This window comes from Polypterus senegalus, unplaced genomic scaffold, assembly GCF_016835505.1.
Source record: "Polypterus senegalus isolate Bchr_013 unplaced genomic scaffold, ASM1683550v1 scaffold_2725, whole genome shotgun sequence".
Classification (NCBI taxonomy): domain Eukaryota; kingdom Metazoa; phylum Chordata; class Cladistia; order Polypteriformes; family Polypteridae; genus Polypterus; species Polypterus senegalus.
The window spans coordinates 5269-19561 of record NW_024381878.1 but is presented as its reverse complement, the minus strand read 5'-3'; the positions used below and the strand labels follow the sequence as shown (position 1 = coordinate 19561).

The window sequence follows — 14293 nt, the reverse complement described above, 5'->3', positions numbered from 1 at the left end:
GTTCATTGGACTTTTTTCCCCTGACAAATCTGGGAGTGAACACACTACGTACTAAATGTGGTACCACAGTTTATTTTGTCATTTGTAAGAGTGATTTTTGTTTTTAAAACCTTACGGGGTTGGGATTGATTTATTAAGGCCAGTGGAAGAAGAAAGTCTTAATTTAGTGTGTTTATATTTGAAAGTGCATGTGTCAATTTTATTTCACAAAACTGATCTTTGGTCCATTGTAAGGAATATGGTGATACAAAGCAAAAATCTTTTTTTTATTATTTAAATATATGAAGGAATAGAGCAGGACATGTCTAAAAAATTCATGTTATTGAATAGTCAACACGGGATCAGATGGGGAATGTCGTGTTTTACTAATATGCTGGAATTGTATGTAGAAACAAGAGGCAAAATATATATATATTGATTTTTCAGAAGGCTTTTGATGAGGTCCCACATGAGACGCTGGGCATTAAACTAAAAGAAGTGGGACTTCAGGGCATGGTGTGCTGGTGGATGTAAAATTAAGTGAAACACAGAGAGCAAAGGGTTATGAGGAAAGCATATTCAGGATTAGATAATGTTAAAATGGTATATTTGTGTGTGTGTGTGTGTGTGTATGTATTTATATATATATATATATATATATATATATATATTTGTTTATATATATTTATGTTTATATATTTTTATATATATATGTATATGTATATATAATATATATATATATATATATATATATATATATATATATATATATAAAAAATATAAATGATCTGATGAGAATATAAACAAGCTGGTTAAGTTTGCAGGTGATGCTAAACTATGAAGAAGGGCAGAAAATGGAGATTTGCCTAAATTGCTATGGAGAGACTTGAACAGCATATGGGCCTGGGGAGATCTGTGGCAGATGAAATTTAATGTAAGTACATGTAAAGTATTACACGTAGATTTGAATACACTGTCGGAGGTCTGAAATTGAAAAGTGCCCCTTCATAGAAGGACCTGGGAGTGATAATGGACTGGTCTCTATATCAAGGCAGTGGACAGAAGCGATCTAAAAAGGTTAATAGAATGATGTTTTGTAAGTCTAAAGAAGGTTATGCTTAAGCTTTACAACACACTGGTTGTAAAGGTCTCATCTGGAGTACTCTGTGCTGGTTTGGTCTTTGTATTACAAAAAAGACATTGCAGTATATGGGGAAAGTTCAGAGAAGAGTGCCTAGGCTGCTTTGGGGACTAAGAGGTGCGAGTTAGGATAGACTGAAGGAGTTGAACACTTTCAGTTTAAGCAAACTGAGGTTAATGTGTGATGTGACTGAAGTACTTAACATTTATGAAGGTAATCAGTAATGTGGATCCCAGCATTTCATTTAAAATGAGTTCAAGAAGAATAAGGGGAGATGGCTTGAAGTTTAAGGGCAGGATTTGCATAAATTGTAGATTTTTTTTCTCATGCAAAGAACCACAGACTCACAGAATGAATTACCAAGTGGTGTAGTGAAGAGTAGGATTTCAGGGACCTTCAGGTCTCACCTTAATGGCCCAGCTTGTTGAGTTGACTGGCCTTCTCTCGTCACAGCTCTTCTAATGTTTTCAGTCCAGGGGCTTTGTTTACCTGTCATATCCCCATCCCCGGAATCCTCTCCTTTCTTAAGAAGTGAGTGGATGCTCAATGGGTTGTATAAAACTAGAGAGAGAGCACAATTTAACAAGCACTTGTGTATTTTATTTAAAAAAAAAAAAAGTGCTATTATATAATAAAGTGCTACATTTGAGTAATTAGAAAAGCATATTTGACACATTTTAATTTCTTTCTGCAATTATAGCAAATCAGCCTTCAATTAATTCAAGTACATTATTCATTGTAATTTGTAAAGCTGCTGTACAGTAAATTGAGTTGACAGGATAATCCCCCCCACTTCTCCCCAAACATATAAGTGACTCTGAGTGTGGCCAGATTTGGATCGGTGCCCATCCAGGGTTATTTTCTGCCGTGTGCTGCTGATTGCCAAGATGGTCCTCCTGCAGCACTATAATTGGATGAAACGAGTCTAAAGGTGGGTGTATAATTGAGGCTTGCTGAATTTCAACTTGTGTTTCCTGGCCATTTACCCTTGATGATAAATCTTATGTAACACTGAAAACTTTCCTAATTGTGTCATACTGTACAGGATGGTAGATCACCAGACCGCATAATCACAGCTGTGTCCTTTTCTACTTATTTTTTTGACTGAAATATCAGTACAATAATGTTTTAAAGCTTTATCTTTACATTAGTAGCATATAAACAAAGCATTATTGGTGTGCTTTTTAAAAAACGCCCAGGGCTGTGTGTTAAGTGCAGTATTTTTTTTATTTTTTATTTTTTTAAATCTAGTTGTATTGCTGATCTTGTGCATCTGTACCTGGTATTTTTTTTTTTAATTGGAGCAAACCTCAATCATTGGCGTAGTAAACTGAAATGGGGCAGCATAGTGATGAATTTGTTAGCACTACAGCCTTATGGCTTCTGTGAGAACTTTGCATATTTCCCCTCATGTTTTTTGTGGGGTTTCTTTCCACCACCGCCTACAGTCGTACAGGTTAGGTTTGATGGTTGTCTCTTAACTAGTTTAGTGTGGATAAGTACGCTTTTAGGTGTGTGCTTTGGACAGATGTCCAATCCAGGTTTGGTTCCAGCCTTGTGCTCCATGTTGCCTGGGCAGGCTTCAGCTCCCCTTGACAGAGAATTTAAATGGATGGATGTGTTGATCAATCACATTACCCTAATATCACTTAGTTAGTTTAATAAAATTTGATCTTTCTTGCTATTTACTGGTTGAGTGTAATTGTGTCAAGCCTTGTGGGATAATTGAAGTAAATTGGCACAAACTTTAATATTAATTTGATCTTCTAAATTGGCCCTAGTGTGTGCTTGGTGTGTGGGTGTGTTTGTGTGTGTCCTGCGGTGGGTTGGCACCCTGCCCAGGATTGGTTCCTGCCTTGTGCCCTGTGTTGGCTGGGATTGGCTCCAGCAGACCCCCGTGACCCTGTATTCGGATTCAGCGGGTTAGAAAATGGATGGATGGATGGATGTTGTGGTTTTAATTAGATCCGCCTAAATATGCGTCGTTTGTTCACTGAATTGAGTGAGATCGGGGCACAGTGTTCAGAGCTACTGCCCCAAAAACTCAGTCTTTGGCTGATGTCCTGGCTTGTGTGCCGCTAATGCAGTGTCAGTATATTTTCCTCCCTGATCCCCAATACTACGAGTGGTGGACTGCTTGGCAACTCTAAGGTGTCCTGATGTGAGCGAGGGTGGCTGACTTTGTGGAGTTGGTACAAAAACTTTAGACTTCAACTCTGACTCCTCAATTTCTGGTACCTCCAGCTCCTCTATTTGTAGTTAGACTCGTATATTTGTTATGATGATTGAAAGCACACGACATACTACAAGATAAAAGGCATTCCAACACTGCCAGCTTGAATCCTCAGACCATTTTTTAGAACCCTAAATTGTTAAAGTTTGAGTTTAAAGGCTGTTGCGATGTTTTTGTGGCTTACAGACACTGAATAACATTAAACATAAGTCTAAATACAAAATTAAAAAAAGTAAGATCTGGTTATATCAGAAGTCTAGGAGAAAAAATAGTTTAATCAAATCGGTGTACGTGAAATTAGAAATTTGAACACAATGTATTAAAATGTACGCTCAGTCGGAGCCTGTACTTTTGTTTACCAACTCTGACTCCACAACCTTGCGTTTCCTTCTGTCCGTGGCAGGATTCTGCACTGCAGCCAGTGCTATTGGAATGGGCTCTGGCTTTGTACCACCCTAACATGAAGCCGTTTTATGATTCAAAACAGAGACGGATTAAATCTACTGGTGTACTGATCTGGGTGGTCTTTGTTCAGTTAACCTGTAAATAACTGACATTAGTCCGATGTAAATGAAACTTTTCTGCTGGCTGAACAATTGGCAATTCCAAATTGGCCCCTTACCAGTGACCTAGGTGTGTGTGGTCTTTCATCTCTCCTTTATTTTTTATCCGTGGACCGTGTAAGCAGGTCCCAAAACAAATGACTCAAGCTAGTAAGCTGCATTTACCATTTCATTTGGCAATTATGTACAAATGTGAATTTGAATCCGTAATAATCTCCCAAGTCTGATGGAGTTCAGCTGTTAGATATTATGAAATTTGTAGACTGCACTTATCACACCAGTCTAACCCCTGGCGTCGCCTTTAGACTTTTTCCATCACCAAAGACACTAACCGCAGAGGAAGTTTCCTAGTAGCATTGGGTGTTAAGATGGAACAACCCTGAATCGCCAGCCAGAGTTCCTCTCCAGGTTGTGAAGTGATGCCCGTTTGAATTGTGTGCTTTATGCTGGATAGAAGTGCTGACGTGGATGACCAAAAGTTTGTTACAATTTGACTGGACAACAAATTTTGCTTCCTGAATACTTTTGGGTTTATCCTGTGGATATTTGCCCTGCTGATCACAAAACTCGCACTTCGATTTTTGTCATAACGTATGTGTTTTATTATAATTGCCTTTTTTTGTGATTTCCTCTCATCTTATTTGAATACAATAACTACAGTTGGGACATCTGTACCCGTCTTAAAGTGTTGGCACTGCAGCTTAGTTATACCAAGTACTGCAAATATGATGGACCAGAGCAGAAAAAAGGGGCGCATAAAACAGTTGTCGAGCCAAAAAAAAGAGATTTTTACTTACAAAACCTAGACTGGTGCAAAATTTAATGAAAGTGAAGGATTTCAATACAGATGTTGCCTCAATTAACTGAGACAAGGCATTTTTGTTGGTACACAAATTAAACAAGTGGAAAGTCTTCTGGTGGGGCCAGAGGAAATTTGTTATGGGAGGCATTCAGCTATATTTTTGAGAATTTTCTTGGCAAATGGTTGACAATATGTTTCAACCATACAAAAAAATGAAGTGCAACGTGTTGCTAAAGATTCGTTTTTCTGTATTCACGCGAGGTCACTGAGTGCACCGACATCAACAGGAAAGCACTGTACGCGGTGATAGGTTTCACCAGGACAAGGCAATGATGGAAAAGTGGTATGAGGGAAAGTGGATTCCCATCATTACTGGCCAACAAATGTTGGACACTGAAATGAAAATCGGCGGCAAAAACATTTTGAGCTCCGTTGAACTGATGCAATGTGGTAGCATCATTAAGTGATTAAACACACTAAATTCTGTACAAGTTAATTTCATGGTTCTCCTTTGTCATACAGTCAATCTGAAATTGTCTTCTGCTTGAAGCTATCATCACTAAAGATTTTTCAGGAAGCAATTTTTTTTTTTTTTAAATAATTTGTTGTCCAGTGTTGTAAGACAATGATTAAGAGGTAAGCCTTCATATAAATCAAGGTTGGAATATCAGCAGCTGAAAAGACAATGTCAGAATTTGTTAGTGCGACCAGGTGGTCTCCATGCTGGTTTGCCACCATGCCAAAGCTCTGAGTGGCCATTTGGCTTGTGCAGGTTACAGTGCAGCAATGACTGAGTTCCAGTTGTCTTCTTCAGGACACGGCCACTTCGAGACCTTGGCGTGGATACTGGTGCGACGGCGTCTGGCTTTTCCGAGGTCACCTCATTGCCTCCTTCCCCAACTGGCTTTGCTGTTTTCTGAAGGCGCTCGGCAGCCAACAGGCCCTGCTGAAGGTGATCCAGGATGATGGGAATGAAGCTTACCACTCCTCCATAATAATTTCGGGCCTCATCGCAGCTTAGGCGGTTCACCTCATCATGTGGGTATCTGCATTTTTTTTTTGTTTTTCATTTCAGTCAAAAACAAAAATGGTGGAAAAGGAAGGGTTAGCCAATAAAATCCATGCATGTTTAAAAAAAAAAATAAAATAAAAATTAAAAAAAAAAAAAGCAGTTTGATAGGGATTTCTAATTGTTATGTAACTTTCTCTTATGAGTTTCACGGATTTAATATAAATGTTATTGGTTTTCCTGTCCTAATGACAGTTCTTGACAAGAACTTTGAGACCCGATACCTAAAAGGGTGTCAAAACTTTTGCAAATTTGACGTTTTACTTTAAATTTTTTTTTTTACATCATCTTAATTTACATAAATTTTATCTGTCCATTAGCATTTTAATGAAAATGTTGTTTTAGGTATTGTGAAAGTTGTATTTAATATTTTGCTTCAAATGCAAGCTAAATAAGTAAATTGGCCAGGGGATCCATACATTTACAGAGAATCTGAAAGCTTTTATTGTCATTGCACAGTACAACAAAAATGTGGCAGCTCTGAGTATAATGAAATTTTAAACATCATAAACACTCAGTGAGCAAAGTATTGGGAATACTTGCTAATCAATGCAATTGTCTACTCCACAAATCATGTGGCAGAAGCGCAATGCATACAGTTATGCAGATCAGGAGCTTCAGTTAATGTTCATATCAAACACCAGCATGGGGAAAAATGTGATTTCAACTGTGACAGGATTGTTGGTGCCAGTTGGGCTGGTTTGAGTATTTCCGTAACTGCTGTTCTCCTGGGGTCCTCATACACAACAGTCTCTGGATTTACTTGGAAAGCAAAAAAAAAGGCAACATCCGGTGAGCAGCATTTCTGCAGACAGAAACACCTTGTTGATGAAAGAGGGCAGAGGACAGACTGGTTTGAGCTGACAGAAAGGCTTACACCGACACATTCACTCTGTACAAGTGTGGGGGAGAAAAGCATCTCAGAATGCACAACATGTCAAACCTTGAGGCAGAAGAGCTATGACAGCAGAAAGACAGCACGTTGACTTCAGCCAAGAGCAGGAAGATGAAGTTACAGGGTCTCGCAGGCTCACCAAAACTGGACAGTTGACTAGAAAAACAAAGCCTGGTTTGATGTACCCAGACTGGTGGAGGTGGTGATGCCGTAATGGTGTGTGGAATGTTTTCTTGGCACACTTTGGGTCCATTAATACCAATCACTGCGTGAATGCAACGGCCTACTACTTCTACTGTTGCTATCCATGTGCATCCCAGCATGGCTACTTTCCACATGATGATACACCATGTCACAGAGCAAAAGTCATCTCAAGCTGGTCTCGTGAACATGACAGTTCTTCAGTGAACTTATCAGCCACCAGATCTGGAGATTTGCGCCATGTATGTATCTGCTGACGACGTGTGATACATTCAAGTCGACCTGGACCAGATGCCCAAAGGAGTTTCTTGTGGAATCCATGACACAAAGAATGCCCAGTCATGGAAACCCATTTCACGAAGCTCCTGACACACAGTTCTTGTGCTGATGTTGCTTCCAGAGGCAGTGTTCCAGACTGCCAGACCAGATGCAATAGAAGATGGGCGATTTTTATGCCCTGTGTTCTTCAGCACTCTGCGGTTTCACTTTGTGTGGTCTACCATTTCCAGGCTGAGCTGCTGTTGTTGCTCCTCGACACTTCACATCTATAGCACTTACATTTGATTGGGGTAGAACTAGCAGAGCAGAAATTTCACGTACTGACTTGTGGTAAAGATGTTCCCCTATGACATTGCCATGTTTAAAGTCACTAAGCTCTTCACTACAACCCAGTCTGCTGCCTTGGGGAGTCTGCATGGCTATGTGTTTAGTTTTATGCACCTGTTAAGAATTACACACCTGAACTCTGTCGTTTAAAGGGGTCTCCACAGACTCTTGGCCATACAATGTACCTCCAGATGTGTTCAACTCACCTGGCTCTTAGGCGACTTAGATCATTGTTGGGGTTCAGAAGCCTCTTGCACTCCTCCAGGCCCTCAATTTGTTGGTTGCTTGCAGCAGTAAACTGGCTTTCAATTTGCTGAAGAAGCCCACTGAGGTCGTGTACAATCTCCAGAAAGAGCGAGAGGACACGGCGGTCCGTGGCGTTCTGACAGTACTCGTCTAAGCAGCATTGCACCTGTAGACAGGTAAACAAGACCACTTGCCAACATTTTTTTTGTTAAGTTTTTTTTATTTTTGTAGTAACATGAAATCTCCAGGGCTATTGGTACTTTGTGCAAACAGCTACATGTCTTTATAGTGCCGCTCTTTTATCCTTAGACAAGTTGGAATGGTTCTCTTTTTCAGAAATTTTGATGTCTGAGTGGGGGACGGTCAGGGAAATGGTGGGGTGGTGGTTATTTGCTAACAATATATTTTTTGAGCTTCTGTCAAAGTGTAATTTCAAAGTTTGGTACTAATAACCTAATTATCTATGCATGTCATAGTGCTTTTCATGTCTGTTGACCTATTTATGCATTAAATGGTACCTGTCATGTCCGTCTCTCTATGGATTATATAGTGCCTTTCATGCCTGTGTATGCATTATATTGTATTTTTCATGCCTCTATATATTACAGTATATCATATATGATGCCTTATATGTCTATTTCTCCATTATATATTGCCTTTCATGTATACTGTATCTCTGTATTGTATCTTTCATATCTGCCTTTAATTTCTGTCTTGCATAGACATAAAAAGCACCATATATAATGCTTTTCATTTGTACTGGCTGAGCTATCTGCATTATATAGTGCCTTTCAATTCTGTCGATTGATCTATTAATACACTGTATTACATGTCTCTGTCTGTGTATTATATAGTACTTTTTATGCCTATGCATTATATAGTGCCTTTATATCTATTTTTGCATTATATGGTGCCTTTCATGTCTATCTGTACATTGTATCCTTCATATCTGCCGTTTATTTCTATCTCTTATATGGTGCCTTTCATTTCTATCTATTCAATGTATAGTGCCTTTCATGTCTGTCTGGCTATCTATTTACCTATCTATGCATTATGTAGAGACATTCATATCTATCTCTGCATTATATCGTGCCTGCCCATGTATTATATACTGCCATTCATATCTGTTGATCTAATTATGCATTATATAGTGCCTTTCATATCTGTCCATTTATGCATTATATAGTGACATGTTTGTCTATCCGTCCAGCTCTTGAAAATACATTGTCAATCCTACTTCATCCAAATTGGGGTTACAGGGTGGCTGGAGCCAATCATAGCATCATCAAGAACAAGGCAGGAACCATTTGTGAACACGGTGCCAGTCCATCACTCACTTACACACACATCGATCGATATTGGGCTGATTTAGGGTCTTCAGTTAACTTAACCTGCATGTTTTTTTTGTCTTTTTTTGGATGTGGGAGGACAACCTACTGTATGTGGAAATTATGGACTTGGAGTGGACATGACTCGGGCGCTGTCGCAAGTGGCAGCCTTTCCAGCAGCTCTGTGTACGACTTTGTTTTTCTACCTTTTTCTCTATTTTACTGATCACTCCTATCACTTTCTTTTATGTGGACTCGTTCCCTGGACACTTTTTACTACTTTTTCTTTTTTAATTTGTGAATTTCCCCTTGATTAATAAAGTATCAATCCACCCATCCATCCACACAGGTAATGAGTGGGTGTAGGGTGTGAACATAGAACAGTTACACCATCATGGTGATGAACCTTCCTCATATTAAGGATCTCACCTGGTACTGCTGAGAGACCATCAAGTTCTTGGTTACTTCTGGTCATCTCTGTTACTAAGGCCCCATCCAAACCCCCCTTTTGGCCTGTCAGCTTTAGGGAGAGTTGTGGTTCTTCCACACATCTACCATGTTAAGACTTATGGGGGCTTCTTTAAAGTCACCGCCATTTTTGTTGTAGCCTCCCCATGATGTGCACCTTTGTTTTGAATGTGTACTGTACCTGAGCAGTACTTGAGATGGGCTTTGTCCTCTGCTGGGCCCGTTCCCGGGTGCGCTCCAGAGCGGTGATGAAGGTGAACTGCTGCTGGCGGAAACGCAGAACTTTCTGTTGAATGACGGAGAGCTTATTCTTTAATTTCTCCATTTTGGTGGTTACTGTGGGGACAGAAAAGGCACAGGTAGTATAGTTTAGGTTGTGGGTCTCAAAGCAAATGGGTTACCCTTTCAAAACCATAAACTGATTGATATATAAGCTCCTGAAGACCCAGTTCTTAAAGGCTTCTATTTGTGACCCCACTACCCCCCGAGTTTGGCCACCCACCTTTCTGAGTGATTAACACCAAAGCTACTATCAGTCTTGTGACCCTGAAACCTACCAACTAGAGAGGGTCCCGGTTAAGCTTGATCTTATTCAGTGGTTCCTGAACCCAACCAGATTTTTTGCATCTTGGCATGATGAAGTCCTACAAAGCCAGCATGTAGTGGTGTATCTGACAACAGGGCTGACTTGTTAAATGGTATGAGTGGGAAAGACTGTTCATGATGAAAACTCTCTTAAAAACATTCTTAAAAATCCTGTTTTTTTTTTTTAATGGCATTGTGTGGTTCTTCGTGGCTTCATTGCTTGACTAAGCATCATTTCATTCTGGGATGAGTTCTTTGCATTTTGAAAACTTTCTAATGTGTAGAAAAAAAATCGTTAATGTATGGTGGGCTGCAGGACACTAAAAGATTACAAAAACGTGAACCAACCCTGTGTTACTGGACCTACAGTATGCAGGCCGAGCTGGTATTGGTATTTCACAAATCTGTTACCATCTACTCGTCTACCCTGTGACGGGGTGCCTGCCCTTCTAACCAAACTCCACCTAAAGCGACTTCTAACAGACATTGGGACCGACACCCTAAAAAGATTCTAGAAATTGAACGCAGTTTTACACGAGTGGCATCATCAGCGTATATTTTGTACTGTAGCATCCGGGGACCGGACCCAAGGAGCGACTCCATCTGCATGTAACATGCAGGGCCCACCAACACGTTAAAAGATTGACAGGAGCTAAATTTAAAAAAAAGCATGGGTTACAACATACATAATAATCCATAAATACTGGCACAGCATAAGAAGACACATGAAACGATCAACACGGCAACACGACATCAACAGCAGAATTTGAACACGTTTAAAGTCTTTTATAGCTTCCAAGTATAACCATCTCTCAAATGTGCTTCAGTCCAAAACTCTTCTGTGGTTCACTGCCATCAGTGACTTGATGATTCTCCTCTTCACGTTCCTGCTGGTTCACCACCACTCTTAAATTAAAATGCTGGCTCTTTAATGGCGCTTGATGGTTCTTTATTGGGTTGTGTGGTCGATCATAGAACTATTGCCTGATAAAGCTCCATTTCATTTACGAAGGTTTAACTGTGTTTAGATAAACATCCTATTTATCTATCTCTATCTAATATATATATATATATATATATAAATATAATCTTGATCTTTCATGTATGGTAGGCTACCTATCTGGACACTAACAGATGAACACCTGGAGTTAGCCTGTGTGATTATATGGGGCTTTTTAGCATCATGACCCATTGGCAATTCACAAATCTAGTCATGGTTATTTACTGTATGGAGCCTGTGATCAAGTCATGTTAAGGGGGGGGTGGGCATGCATTGGTACAGAGTGTTGCCGCACCCACCACATGACTAAACAACTCTGGATCCCAGTTGGCCATGTGACCAGATGTGCGGTCCAGTCCCACCCTCCAGAAATGACCCTCTATCTGCAGCAGCCAGGTGTTACGTGGGTGATCCCTTTGGCCTGCTTCAGCCACTCGGGTCCCCAACAATGAGGATCCTACAAGTTGGATCACCCTTGGGGGAATCATGCCACACGGCCGTAGTGCTGTAAGTGACGATCCCTCACAATGCAGGTCATGTGGCTCATTCGGGACTCCATCAGCAATACAAAGTCAAACCAGTGGTACCCAAGGATTTTCCTGAGGGAGTCCAGTCTTCATCTCAGGACACTGGATAGCGTCCATGTCTCACACCCAATATAGCAAGACAGGAAACACCAGGACTCTAAAGACTTGGCCCTTCGTCCTTTTGTAGAGATATCGGGGTTCCCACACACCCCTTTCCAACGACCTCAAGACCCCACCTGCTCTCCCATTCTGTCTACTGACTTCATAGGAAGAGTCACCAGAGCCATGAATGTCACTGCCGAGGTAAGTAATCCTCTCGACAAGGTCGACACTCTCTCCGCAGACAGACACACTGCTGATGGCTGTGCCCACGAGGTCATTAAAGTTATGGATCTAAATAAATAAAAGTTCTTTCTGGAATGTTAACCTGTATAGGTCTTTTTGGGAACCAAAAATGGTTCCAATATGGAATGTTTCAAAGAACCACTCTGGCACCTTAATTTTTAAAGGGAGATCGCGATTTTTCTTTTGCACCACACATACATACATACATACATACATACACATAAAATATAGATTTTATGTAGTATATAAATAACGCACCAGATGTGTATGGAATTGTTAGGGTTCACACTTTTCTTATTTGCTTTATTTAATGAAGTTACATGACAGTACCGTCCTTATCAAACTGCTGCCTGAGACGATCAATAACAACAACAACATTTATTTATATAGCACATTTTCATACAAACAGTAGATCAACTCATCGCCTCACTTGACATCGAGTATATGGGGGCTTAGCCCTGCTAAATGACCCCCTGGAGCCCGACCTGCCTTAGTGTGTGTGTGTGTGTGTGTTCGTCCTTTGATAGGCTGATGTCCTGTCAGGATGTTCTTCCTGCATTGCGTCCTATGCTTGCTGACCCAGCCCTGCATATGCTAGTTAAGGAAATGGATAGATCAAAAATTATTACAATTAATGTTTTATTGTACCATCACGTCTGATGTCAGGTTAACACCCTTATCAAGGTGAACGTCTGATGACCCTTAATAATAATTCTGTACTTTTATATAGCGCGTCACTCATTTTATTTACTCAGTACTCAAAGCGCTTTGCAAGCTCCACGCAGGGAGAATAAGAGACACAATCCCACAATTTCCTTTATTGCGAGACAGCGGCGCTACAATTACACCACCGATCCTTGAAAACGAGAGTCCGGTCAGCCCACAAAAAAAAAAAACATGTAAAACCGTCAAGTAAAAAATGGGATCGGCTCCAGGGACACTGCCCAGGATAAGGGGGTTGGGGAAAATGGATGGATGGATGAATAGATTACTTTATGTATTAGTTTTAATGTACCGTCACGTCTTAATCTTAAAACATCTATCAAGGTGAATAACTGATGTCCACTGAAAAACAGGCACGTCAGCCGTTAAAACCCAATTAAGACAACCAATGCGTCCTATACCTGCTGGGAGTTGGTCACTGTCTAGGATAAACGGAAATAGGAAAATGGATGGATGTTTCGACGCGACTCTTTTTACTCTGAATTTTGTGAAGGCTGTGCGTTTTCATTATAAGACACTGAGACTTTTCCTCGTCCAAAGATCTCAGCACATCCACGACTTGATCCTTTCATATTTAAATACACTTGAGTTTGCTGCTTAAATCGGTACACGAAGTTTCGGCGAGAAGTGATTGGGGAAAAAAAAGAAAACTGCAAACTAAGCCCAGATGGTGTGTCCACTCAGAACATACTTTGCTTTCCTACCTGAAGGAGAATTTTAAACTGCACTTTGAAATAGTGGAAAATTAATTCAGCTGTGGGTACTGAGAATAAACGGCGCACTATTCTCTTACCTTTCCGGATTGCCTCCGAATCGCTACTCTGGTCGCCTGAGCTCAGAAAGAAGAGAATAGGGGGCGTGGCTCCAAGGAATCTGTTGACACGGTTGTCTGGGACGACCGATAGCGTCACCTAGCAACGAACTGGCGTGCATACCATTTTTTTAGCACGTTGTCAAAAAGCCGCATTGTGGAATACGGGACCCACCAGAGGTAAACATGACACGGAATTTTTGATATATTGAAAATTAATATTGAATAGAACGAGAGAGGTCATATTTGCATTAGTGATTTATTAAAATGTGTAGAGGGTGTAACACGGAAGTAAAAATAATCAAAATCAAGTGTGCACATCTGCATATTTTTGTACCGTAACATTATTTTTAAGTCTCTTAAACTCGGGTGTGAGTGAATTAAAACCTTGGGGTGAGCCTACACACAATAAGAATTATGTGCTCCTCTCCGATGTTCTAAATTAAATAAGGCGTTTAGTAAAACAACGCACGCGATACAACTTAGCCCTTTATCCATAAGAACAAAAATAACAAATTTTAAAACGCAAAATTAATTAAATAATGTCGTTCCGACTCTACACATGCACGTTTAATGCACCGATTTACGACTGAAATTATGGTCCAGGGGTTTACCGGGGCTTTGAAATAACATCGTGGTGAAAGCGAAAACGACCTGCAAACATCTTATCACTCCACTGGAGACGCAAAAAGGATCTCAAAACTTTCTCCTGCACAACAGACCCTCTAAAGAGGACAGAAGAAAAAAAAAATAGAATAGCCAACACGTTTA

At 40.3% G+C, this 14293-nt stretch overlaps 1 protein-coding gene across 1 annotated transcript; it reads right to left on the bottom strand.

Moving 5' to 3' along the window:
• Positions 1-5271: 5271 nt before the first annotated feature.
• On the bottom strand, positions 5272-13556 carry spaca9 (sperm acrosome associated 9). Its single transcript, XM_039742905.1, has 4 exons — positions 13505-13556; positions 9713-9867; positions 7696-7901; positions 5272-5764 (listed from the first exon to the last, which is right to left on the bottom strand). The coding sequence occupies exons 2-4, from the start codon at positions 9854-9856 to the stop codon at positions 5407-5409; spliced, it is 708 nt and encodes a 235-aa protein (XP_039598839.1). The 5' UTR covers positions 9857-9867; positions 13505-13556; the 3' UTR covers positions 5272-5406.
• Between the last annotated feature and the right edge of the window lie 737 nt (positions 13557-14293).